The sequence below is a fragment of the Hordeum vulgare genome, chromosome 1H, assembly GCF_904849725.1.
Source record: "Hordeum vulgare subsp. vulgare chromosome 1H, MorexV3_pseudomolecules_assembly, whole genome shotgun sequence".
Taxonomy (NCBI): domain Eukaryota; kingdom Viridiplantae; phylum Streptophyta; class Magnoliopsida; order Poales; family Poaceae; genus Hordeum; species Hordeum vulgare.
The window spans coordinates 491,751,278-491,763,647 of NC_058518.1; the positions used below are offsets into that span (position 1 = coordinate 491,751,278).

At 47.6% G+C, this 12,370-nt stretch overlaps 1 protein-coding gene across 1 annotated transcript; it reads left to right on the top strand.

Annotated features, from left to right (window-relative positions):
* The first annotated feature begins 1,993 nt into the window (after positions 1–1,993).
* LOC123449028 (ethylene-responsive transcription factor ERF109-like) lies at positions 1,994–3,144 on the top strand. The gene has a single exon (XM_045126095.1). It carries the CDS (start codon positions 2,112–2,114, stop codon positions 2,904–2,906), a length of 795 nt encoding a protein of 264 aa, XP_044982030.1. The 5' UTR covers positions 1,994–2,111; the 3' UTR covers positions 2,907–3,144.
* The last annotated feature ends 9,226 nt before the right edge of the window (positions 3,145–12,370 follow it).

Sequence of the window (12,370 nt, forward strand, 5' to 3'; positions counted from 1 at the left end):
AAATGTTGTTGTTCAACTGATGGATGATGTTTGTGCGCGCATCGACCTTCTTCGTGATCGTTGGATTTGATTTGGATCGAATGACCGGTGTGAAGCATCATCTACCTCACCATCGTCCTGGCACTATCAACGCTATTAGCAGCCATAGCACAACACCGAACTTCCGAAGGACTCCAAGTTTCTGCAACAATAACGTTGTTGCGGATTGGCGGTAGCGAAATATCACGTGATGTTACTGGAGATGTTGTTGCAATTTTTGTAGCAATGGTCTTGTTACAGAAAATAGACGCAGCGGGAGACGTGTTTTTTTTTGCAACAAGGATTTTGTTGCGGAAAATTTAAGAATAAGAGGTTTTGCAACACATAAATTGTTGCAGAAAATTAGTGAAAAAAAAAGTTTTGCAACAAAGGGTTTGTTGCAAAAAATTAAAGAAGAGAAGTTTTCGCAATAAGAGTGTTGTTGGAGAAAACTAGTGCAAAGAAACTGACGGCTCGCGTCACACAAATCGACGGCTCGCGAGGCGACGGATCTTTTTCAAAGATCTGTTGGACAATGCGTAGCATGTCCCTTTGTATAAGGGGGCTGCTACGCATCTACCGGCGGATGTTTAGTAAACATCCGTCACCTGGAGGTCCGTCCGATGTACGCGCAGTAGTCTCGGTCTACGCGCGCGCAGCCGTTCGATCCGCTTCAGCCGGGCACCATATAATTTCTGAAACGACGACCGAGTTGCAGAAACTTTCATTCCTGAAACGACGGTCGAGTTGCAGAAACTTTCGCTTTGTTGCGAGAAATAAATTTTGCACTCGTTAATTCCTGAAACAATGGTCGAGTTTCAGAAACAATTTGCTTGTTGCAAAAAATTTGTTGCAACCGAGTGTTTATTGTAGATTTTTTTCTACAATAGTAGACAATTTTTTTGCAACAAAAAGTCATATTGCAAAAAAAAAAATTGCCCAGTTTTTTCTCTTTTGCAACACATGTGTTGTTGCGGACATAAGTTTTGCAACACATGTAATGTTTCAGAAAAAATAAAATAACGACGCTGCAATCCAGATTCTTGCCCGCACCGCCCGCCATCGACTTCAGAGTTGCGGCCTCCGCTCTGTTTGGCCCAGCGCACGGGACACGTGTCGTGCACACGAGGAGGCGGATGGAAAATGTTCGTTCCGTCGGATGATTAGCATCATTTTCCTTTGTATAAAGATATTTTTCAAGGTTTTCTTCTATTTGATGTATGGCCTTGTCCTTTGAAGACGAAAACATTGCAAACAACTCAGCTAGTAGCTGTTCAATAAAAAAGTTGTTCAAAAAAAAAACAGCTAGTAGTGCATCAAACGACCTCTGGCGCCACGTGAGCCGAGCAAAACCCGTCTCCTTGACCGTTTCAACGGACGGGCGGACCTTATCCGTAGAGAAGATTCCGGGCCCATCGCATCCCGATCCCACTCTTCCTCCACTGCGTCAGAGCATGGTTAATAGTATAGCCAACTGCTGGCTATAAGCAGTCTTATAGCCCATCTTATAGCCAGCTTGTACAATAGTTAGCTATAGAAGAGTACTATTTTTATCATATATGACCCACCTTTCATTCTCACAAAGCACCTAGGAGCACGTGCTAGAGCTGGCTCTTCACGAAGAGCCCGCTTCCCTTCTCTCTCTTCTTCTCTCTCATCCAACTCAGCAAAAATATAGTATTTTAATCCTTACAGCCTGCTGACTGTACCTTATTGTACTTGCTCTCACTGCTGGCGAGTGGCGACCCACTCGCGTCCACACGGTGACTCTGTCGGCTCGCTCGGCTCAGCTGTCCCTCCCCTGGAGGGCAATACCGGAATAAACAAATCCGATCCCCCCGAACGCGCACGTTTCGCACGCGTTGATCAACCCGTGCCCCCCATCCGAAAGGGAAAATGGTCGGTGCCCTCTGTTTTGCATGCGCCGCGTCCCCTGCGACGTCGACCGGAGTGTATATATATGCATCTCCTCCCCGGACTCTCACTTCAAACCAACCATCACCACCTAGCTTGCTCCACAGCTCCAGGACGGGCAACACCCAGCCATCACTCAGCTCAAGACACAGTCAGCGACAGCGAGAACGCACACAGAGATGACCTTCAGCGTCTCGGCGCCGACGCAGGAGTACATGATCCGGTTCAATCGCAACTTCGAGGACCAGAGCTCCGCGATCACCGAGCCACCGCTGCCGTTCGCTGGCAGGGTCTTCTCGCCAGAGCAGGAGCAGAGCGCCATGGTCGCCGCGCTGCTGCACGTCATCTCCGGGTACACCACGCCGGCGCCGGACTTCCTCTTCCCGGCGACCGAGGAGGTGTGCGCGGCGTGCGGGACGGACGGGTGCCTCGGCTGCGAGTTCTTCGGCGCCGCGGAGGCCACCGGGACAGCGCAAATCGCAGCGGCATTGGACGCGCCGAGAGCGGCGGCCGGCGGGCCGCAGAGGCGGCGGAGGAACAAGAAGAACAAGTACCGCGGCGTAAGGCAGCGGCCGTGGGGCAAGTGGGCGGCGGAGATCCGCGACCCGCGCCGCGCCGTGCGGGTGTGGCTCGGGACCTTCGACACCGCCGAGGACGCCGCCAGGGCCTACGACCGCGCCGCCGTCGAGTTCCGCGGCCCGCGCGCCAAGCTTAACTTCTCCTTCCCCGAGCAGCAGCAGCAGCAGCAGCTAGGCGGCGGCAGCGGCAATGCCGCGGCCAAGTCGGACACGTGCTCGCCGTCGCCTTCGCCCCGGAGCGCGGACGAGGAGGAAACAGGGGATCAGCTCTGGGACGGCTTGGTGGACTTGATGAAGCTGGACGAGAGCGAGCTCTGCCTGCTGCTCCCGGTCGACAGCACTTTGGATATATTTCACACACAGGGGAAAATACGATCAGGTGTACCCCTCTACTAGTACTACTGTACTAGCAGATAGACCGGTGTCAGCGTGCGTGTCTGTACGCCACTCCAAATCCTGCTCACTGCGTGGTTAGCACACCTCCTCGCTTCGGTTGTAATTATGTACAAATATTAAATAGGCACCCGATCAATGGAAAAGTTGTGTTGAGCCATTCCTAATCAGCCTGTAAACCATCCATATGTGTACCATTACATTTCGATGTCTATTGGAAGGACGAAATGAGTTGAAGCCAGTGTCATGAATCAAATATTGAATGAGCTTAGACAGGAACCTTACAAAGATTCTACCTCGTGTGAGACGGCCATGAGCTTTTCTCTTAGTTACGTGGACCATCTCTAGTCTCTTTGAAGGTGTGTTCAAAAAAAAGTCACTTTGAAGGTAATTGTAAATAACATCGAGTTGATCTAGATATATAGGGTGGATAAATTCCCCCACCAGCATCACGTCCACGACACCAGGGCAATTGGTGCTACCGGTGCATCGAACCCCGTTACACATTTAAAAATGTTCGGTAAAACAAAACAAAAATGAGTGCATTGAAACAACATCAATGTATATTGTCACAATAACTCAAATCAACCTTAGAAATATTGCTCGAGATACAAAAATGACAAATTTTCCATCCATGTGTTAATGGGCCAAAACGGAAGCCCAAATTGTGTGATATTCTATTTAGTGTCAAATTTATTATTTTTGAATCTCAAACAATCTTTGGAATTTTGATTTGAATTTTTGTGGAAGCATACATTGATGTTGTGTACATGCACTAAGATATTTTTTGATGTTTTTGAACATTCTTCAATGTGCAACAGGGGAACGGTGCACCGGCAACACCAATTGCCTCGGTGCACCAAATACATCCCCTCAGGTCCACCACTGCTTTTTGAGTAGGTTAGCCAACACTAGCCCAATAAACCTATTCGGGGGACACGAAAACGATAGATGATTATTGCATTCTTGTCTATGTGAATAATCTTTTGTATAGAGCAGTCATGTGTTCAAAAGGTACCTTTTGTTATTATGATAAAAATACATTTTGTTTACCTTAAAAAAGGATTTTCATAACCGACGAATGTTCTCTAGGAGGGCATGGCAAATCAACAATTTTCATGGCAATTTGTGTTGTCCACGGATGGCAATTTTCTTTAGTGAGGATGAAAATCCGTCGAGTTTACTTTTTTGCCAAGATTTGGCATGCTTCCTCAAGGGATTGTCATCCCCTGTGATGACATAAATTGCCATAAAAACGTTCATTTTGCCATGCCCTCACATGGAACGTCAACACAATAACATTTCCCCTTACAAAAACACCCTCATGCCAGTTTTTATAGTATGTTTTGTCATGACACTCAACAAAATTAAGAGATTTGCCAATGGTAACAGTGTCAACAAGATCAAAGTTGTCCCATCTCTCTAACAATGTTATTTAACTATGTAGGTGAGCCGCACATTACTATGCTCGTCAGAATGCCAAGTATGCCTTGGTCACCAATAATTTCTTTCTTCCTCTAGCATTTGGCAGTTTCACATATTCTCCAAACGGCATGGCTTTTATTGTATAGTGCTTCTTACGTACAACCGACATCTCTTGTTCCATGTGTAGGACTTGAATATCTTCTTCTATCGCCCTGTTCTCATGCTTCTCCATTGGCATTTGCCTTTTGATACTTTGTTTCTTATAATGGGCCTTATAAAACTATTTGAGTGTCCGGCCCGTGGAGACGACACAAAATGCATTATATCATATCTTGTCTATGGTCGCACCAAACGGGATCCAAAGCCATAGGAATCATCTCGTCAAATGCCCATAAACGAGGAGGTGAAGGAGGAGGCCTTATTCGAAGCCTTTTGATGCTTTATTCTTTATTATAGACATCGTTGCCAACGCCCATCCATCAGAAAAATAAATAAGCAGCTCAGCAATCCTTCAACAATCATATTTACTCCGATCCATCGGAGTATTAGTGTAAGGTTGTGCTTATGTAAGAGGGGCCATACAGTTTCATAAAAATAAAAGACCACTTTGCAAAATTATGCCAAAATCACTATGTTGACCCTTTCACGTAGGTTTAGCACTAAATGAATCTCTATGGAAACTTTAGAAAGATTAGACCCATCTTTTGAAAAGCCAAAATAATTGGTGTTGCTTGTCGCTAAGGAACACTGAAGTTCATGGTGTTTCATCTTTTAACAACATCATAGTATCTAGCGTTTCTCCAATGCAGTGGTGGCCGATGGTGGCTCACGGGCAGCAACGCCAAAGTCACTGGCGTTGCATAGTGTAGTAGAAACGTCACAATGTTGGGCATTTCTAAAAAAAATGTTGAAACATGCTAAAGTTTCCAGCAAGGTTCATTCTATGCTGAAGTTACCCAAAAAGATCAAAATATTGATTTTGGCCGCAAAATTACGACGTCTGATAAAGTTAGTGGAAAGATTAGTGTGCATACAAAGTCGAAGTATATACAAAATGTGTTTGTTGCATCATTCTACTTGCCTACAACGGGTCTCTCGAATTCTTTGGTAGAGAGAGAGAACCAACCTGTTGTTGGATGGTTAGAGAGACAGTGGTACACCAGCCTAGCAGGGTTCAAATCCTGATGCTCATATTATTTTTGAACTTATTTTAGAGTTTCCGACGATGCACATTTAGTGGAAGGGGGTGTTTCCGTCATTGACGAAGCGTATACGGTGACTTTGTAAATCTCAAGATGATATGTCAGCTCACTCTCTCACAGATACTCATAAGGATAGGATATTCATGTGTGCGTTCATAAGAATAAGTATATGCACGTTTATATGAGCGTCTGCGTAAGCTTTGCACACAGACAAAAAAATATGCCAAAAAGAAAGAAGGCGGAGGACGAGAGCGAGCGTGAACGACAAGTGTCTAGTTACTGCAGAGCATCGTGTGTTCGTGTAATTAGTTAGAGCATCTACAACCGGATTTGGCAAATTCGACATCTCAAACGCCCGCGGACGCGTCCGGATCGGTCAGGCTTTAAATCATGCATTTTACAACCGCACACCTCAAATTAAAAATCTCAAATTCATTTTATTACATGCAACGTAAACCTAATGCTCAGCGGAGCTCGTCCAGCTCTGGGGTGTCCATGTTCGACGACCGGTTGCCCCCTCGCAGTGTCGATCTAGTAGCCGACGAGGGAGAGTAGGACATGGGGCACTAGCCTGCTCACGGGGTCCGAACTGCAGCCATCTCCCATGCCCTACTCTTCCTCGTGAGAGCCCGTACCCCTGGACGTCTGGTTGATGGCCGATGGTGAAGGAAGAAAGCTTTTCAAGGTATGACGAATGTACGCAGCAAGGCTTACAACAATACCTGATGTAAAGCTTTTCTATTGGCCAGCGTGCATATAGCATGAAGGAAGAAAAAACAATTACGTGTGGCGGAGGCCAAGGCTTGCCCGATTGCTGCCTCCGTCATTGTCGATGACGGATGCTTTGTGGGAGGAGATGATGTCCATCGCGATGCGGTTGCAACGCCTGCACCCCTGCATTATACGGGGCGTCGGAGAGTTTGACACCGTCTCTTTAACGTCCACCGTCGCGAGGGCCTCTGCTGCCTCCCACGCCCGCTGCCTCGCACGGTAGGCACACCCCGCTATGTTAGTGTTTGTGGATGCCCAAGGTGCGCCCTCGGTGTGCCAACAGAAGGTTGCGCGTCCACCACGGCGTTCGGACGCCACAAAGACCGCACCGCCTCCGATGAGGCAGCGACGCCGGATCCAGGCACCGGTTGTGCCGACGTAATGGATTCCAGATGCTGCGAGACAGGGTGTTGCCCAAGGGTGGACGCCTCCTGGGAGCGGCAGAGCGCAAGCCGGACAGCCATCTCCTCCTCGGGGCCGCGTGGGATGAGTTTGTGGTTGACAGATCTGAAGGTGAAGGACTCGGATCCGCTGCTCGCCATGCCAAGAAGGTTGGAGGTCGTCGGAGGTGAGCTTGGGTGACGGATGAAAATGGAGTGAAATGGTTAGGGTTTGGTCCGACGAGCAAATGGGATCAAAATATATGGGGTCGATGCGGGGCAACACGGACTAAGCGGGCGTGCTCGGGCACGTCAAGATTTTTTCGTATCCGCTTCATATTTATGCTAGATATAAAAGATGCCGGTCAACCCAAATACATGGTGCACGTTCGAAGGATTCAATTAAGTCGTGCTGCCTGAATGTTTGAGACAGGTACGAGCAGCTCGGATGTAGATGCTGTTAGAGCATCTCCAGTGGATCCTCTATATGGACGTGTATAGTAAATATACAAGATCTGGGCAGTTTTTTACTGCCCAACGACTCCCAGCGGCTCGTGTAAACGGGGGTGGAAACAACCACGACGAAGCCACGACGGTACGAGGCGTGGAAACAACCACGACCAAGCCACGCTCATGAGCTCGCTGCTTCGTCCCGCGGCCCCTACCTCGCCCCAGATCTGGCGACGGGAGGGGCAGGGCGGCGGCCTGGCAGAGGAGGGCCGGCGGCCTGGGCAGAGGAGGGGCGGGCCGCGTGAGCAGCGACCCCCCTCCCCAGAATCGAAAAATCCAACGCGGGCAGCTCCCAAATCCAGATCTCCCGGCGAGGCGAGCTCCCAAATCAAATCAGCCGATGGCCGGCGTCGAGTGCGTCCGCCCTAGCAAGCCAAATCCACAACCCATCGCTGGTGCCTTCGCCGGGGGAGGAGGGGGACGAGCGGACGGTGGCCCTCTACCGACGCGAGTACGCCTCCAAAGGGTTCGTCGAGGTCGACTACGACTGCGTCGGCGGCGAGGCCCAGGCGCAGAGGCGGGTCAACCAAGCGCGGAGCGAGGCTTTCAGGGCCATCGTTGCCCATCTTTCTTCATAGGTCGTCGTCGACGGCGCCGGCAGCTCAGGAGGAAAATGATGGACAGTTTCTAAACTCTCACTGACTGAAAACCAATTATGCATTGCATGACACTTCAATTTTGTACTAGCTTATTGTAGGAATTACCTCTGATTTATCAACCCTCACTATCTGTTAGGATTTATCTCTGCTTATATTACTCTTATGAATGGATTGCTACGCCATGAGAGATTTGCACATTGTTTTTTAAAGAAAATATAGCCGTTGGAATATACACGTCCTGATTTCGACGTCCTGTATACACGTTTCATTGAAAAACTGAGAGGTGTAAAATTTAGCAAGGTGTATATGGACGTGTATATGAAGATATACACGTCCAAATTTACACATTCCACTAGAGATGCTCTTAGCGTGGTGAGCGAGTGACAAATTGCAGGGCGCACGAAAGCTGGTCCACGGTGGACGCCGGAGCCAGTCGTTCACGTTGGGTATGTGTGGTCGGCAACGGGTCGACGTGGGTTTGCCGCGACGTCAAGGCAGCGTCCTTCTCCTCTGCTATTCCCTTGGGACCAGAGTTCGACATGGATGCAGTTTTGCGGAAAGCAACAGGTGGGAAACGAAACGGGCGAGCGGGAGAGGTGGGCCCATGCGTTTGAGTGTGTGCGTGAGCTACGACGTACGTACGTATAGCGTCTTCAAATAACTCATAGCGCGGCGTCGCCTATACCAGCAGCTGTTACTTGAACGCAAAAGAGATTTCGACACTTTGACTAGGACCGAAGAATAGAATGGAAGTATCTACTCGTCGTGGTCGTGCCGGACGCCCGCACTCGGGGAGAGCTGTCTCCGATCTGTCAGCGTCGCTTTCAGCCCGGGCGTCCCGTCCGTCTACTACTAGGCGGCGAGAGCGAGTCACCTCCACTCCGGCGCCCCTCCCGGCCCCGTGCGCGCCAGCCTTTCTTTCCCAAACTGCGACGCGGCACATCGTTTGTACTACTCCACTAGTAGTGGTAGTAGTGGTACGCACCGTTGGATGGACCCCATGATGGGAACACTTGCAATCGATTTCTTTTTTCGGTATTCAGCAACATGCTTCTTATGCTTTTGGTGCCCTAGTAAAAGAAACGTGTACGCATATGCTTAGCAGCCGGGATAGACAGCTAGCTATGCATGATCTGAGCAAGGGTTTCGTTTGTTGACAGTGGGATGCTAGCGAGGTTAATGGTTCTCATTTCATTTCTTTGGTGCCATATACTCCCTCCTTTCCTAAATACAAGTCTTTGTAGAGATTTCACTAGTGGACTACATATGGATGTATATAGACATATTTTAGAGTGTACATTCAATCATTTTGCTCCGTATGTAGACATCTAATGAAATCGCTTAAAAAACTTATATTTAGGAACGGAGGGAGTAGTAATTATGCACACGTACGGATCGTTTTTCTTACTTTTACCTTATTATCCTTTTTATTTACTCCCCTCCCTTAGAGCATCTTCATCCATGGCCTGCAAATTCGGTTCCTCAAAAGTCCGCAGACGCGCTTGGTCAGTGACATGGCGTGTCCCTCTTATTGGTCCATCCGCTCAATCACATTCCTCATTTTATTTCTCATATGTCCGGTCATTTGCACATGATTGATGGAGAGAAAGAGAAAAAAAAAGAATGACTAAAGAAAAGAAAAAGTAATCCGGGATGGGGTTGCGCCCTATGTGGCTGACTGAGCCTTCATATTCTCCTCATAATTGAGATGAATATGAGGGTTCGTGGACAGTCCGGGCATATAAGGACGATATGAGGTTCCAATTAGGTCACTTTATTCTTTCTCTCTTTTGTCCGATCATTGGTCAGACGCATTCACGGACGTATGATGCGTCATTTGAGGGTCCGGCTGTAGATGCTTTTACATACATTTTTTATGTACATCTACAAGTTACCCTCTTTGCATATGAATAGGATATTTGAAGTTTCATGGTTTTAGGTTTATTTTTTCATATTCAACATTTTCTACACAAGATTTTATGTAAACATGTATGTTCAAGGTCAAAAAAAAAAGAAATTGGTACCATAAACCTTATTCCGATGAAACTATACGATGTAAGAGCATCTACAGCCGGACCCCACATATCCGTCTCAAACGTCCGGACAAACCGTCTGATCACTACCCGATCATTATACAATGACCCAGGCAGACGCCCTAAACGGCCCTCAAATGCTCGAGCTGACCAACACCCTTCATATCTAGTCTAGTTATGAGGGAGCCCGGGCTCGCCCGCCTGACAGGCCTGGCCCATCCACGACTCCATGGTTGTCCCACAAAAAGCCAGATCCGGCTCATCACTCCGAATATTGGCACTTTGCCCTTCACTTATACTCCCTCCGTTCCAAAATATAAGACCTTTTAGGGATTTCACTAGAAGACTATATACGAAGCAAAATGAGTGAATCTATACTCTAAAATATGTCTATGTACATCCGTATGTACTTCCTCCGTTCCTAAATATAAGACCTTTTAGAGATTACACTATGAAGTACATACGGATGTATATAGACATCTTTTAAATGTGGATTCATCCATTTTGCTTTTTATGTAGTCTATAGTGCAAATCTCTAAAATGTTTTATATTTAGGAACGGATGGAGTAGTTTATAGTGTAGTCTTTAAAAGGTCTTAGGCTCCGCTTGGTATGGGTGTAATATTTTACAGTTGTATTTATTATACATGTGTATTCTACAGGTCACAACATGATTTCCATCTGTTTAAAAACGATGGACAGAGGTCTGTATATATTTTACAAGTGTATATGCCTGTAAAACGGCGATCCAATCAAGGCCTTATATTTAAGAATGGAGGGAGTATTTATCATTTCCCCCCAAAATCCTTTTCACTTTGACTATCTGCTCTCTGACACCTGGGCCCCCGCGATAGTCGATCCTACCACTGTCTCATTTCCCCTCGTCTTCCTCCCAATCCCCTTCTCTCGGCTGGATCCCCCTCCGTCCATCCCCGGCGGCGCGCCCGCTCCTCCTACTCTTGCCAGGCGCCGGGACACGCGCGGAGGGGCCTCCCCTTCTCCCTCCCTCCTGCTGCCCTCAGATCGGCGCCGCCGCCGTCTTCCGGCCTCCTCCGCGGTAGCCAGCCAGGAGAGGATGAGGTGGAGGAGAATACCACCCATGGAGTACCAGCGCGGCCGCTGAATCGACTCCCGCCGCCGCAGCCTCGACTCGCCGCGTTCCTGCTCCCGCCCACCTCCTTGTCCCTCGCCGGCTTCAGATTGGCCCCGAAAAAGCAGGGAGCCTGCGATGCATTCCCAGCGCCCATGCTTCGCCGTGAGCCGTAGCCGGCGAGAGGCGGCGAGATCCTCCTCCTCCGCTCTCTTGCCAGGCTGCCATGGCGCTCGCGGCTGATGAGCGATGAGTGATTAGGAGTAGCAACACGAGGCGCTACCCTTGGTACAAGGAGGACAGCGGCTGAAGGTGATTCCAGTTCCAGCAAATTATGTTCTTTCTTATACTCTGTTTCAGTGTGTATATCTTGTTTAGTCTGTTTGTTTACGGACAATGAAATTATCCGTGGGAAGATCATCTTGAAATCCTTTTCAGCTTAACCATATTCTACTCAAGATGTATAATTCAACAGAATAAGATATTTTGGTTGTTCACATACTGCATTGTCGCACCATCTGATCACATGTCAGTTTTTTAAGTGTAATACATTCCTCTACCCTGTGGCTGATGGTGATGACTAGGATATGGGGATGCAGTTAACATCTATGGGCACACTAATGTAGCAATGTTTTGTAATTAATGTTGTAATTGGTTGATTGTTTTTGGATAAAACTTGGTCGGTTGTTCTCTCACCAAGAGTTAACTTGCAATCTCTTAATCCTCGTTGAAGCTCATACCAGTAGGCATTTGATTCCTGGATTATTAATAGGTAAATTAAATAGATTCTATGGTCATCCAGAGGAGGCTCGGTGATGTGCCTATCAAATGTTATGGCCTGGACTCCTGGCTAGCTAGTATTTACTAAATACAAGCTAGGCCAAACTTTCCATCCAGTTTTATTGGATCCTTGCAATCTACAGTTGTGTCAGCACCGATTTTACTTCTTATGGGAGCTGGAATGGTTGAATTGCCACTTGTTGCTACGAATATGGTTCTTCGGTTGCTGGTTACTCTGAAGTTGCTGCTTAGTCGTCAATGTGTAAACAAATGAAATGTTGCATTATGATTTATGACAGTGCGGACGTAATTGCTTTCATCTATTCATGTCCAGATGTTACATTTAGTTTTCGTGTCTTGTATATCTTTTCTTAAGTCAAGTTTGTTTTCGCGCATATACAGGATACAAAATTTCACTAATATACATATGTCTAATGTTGGTATTTTTGTAGATCATCGGGGATAAGATTGCTATGTGCCATGACAGAGCCGCGTCGAGCAGGGTTGGGGGACAGTGTGGTCCTGTGGTGCGTGCCAATTGTCAAAGGTATCTCAGAGGAAGGATTAGAGAAGGAAACAATTTGTTCTGCTGGAGAAGACAAACCTAATGGAGGAAGGAAATTGAAGGGTGTGTTTGACGGTGCTTGCAAGAGAGGAGAAGCAAAAGGAGGACATATG

What these genes read in the sequence shown, in the direction of transcription:
- LOC123449028 (XM_045126095.1), top strand. Translation starts at nt 2,112, where the DNA reads ATGACCTTCAGCGTCTCGGCGCCGACGCAGGAGTACATGATCCGGTTC.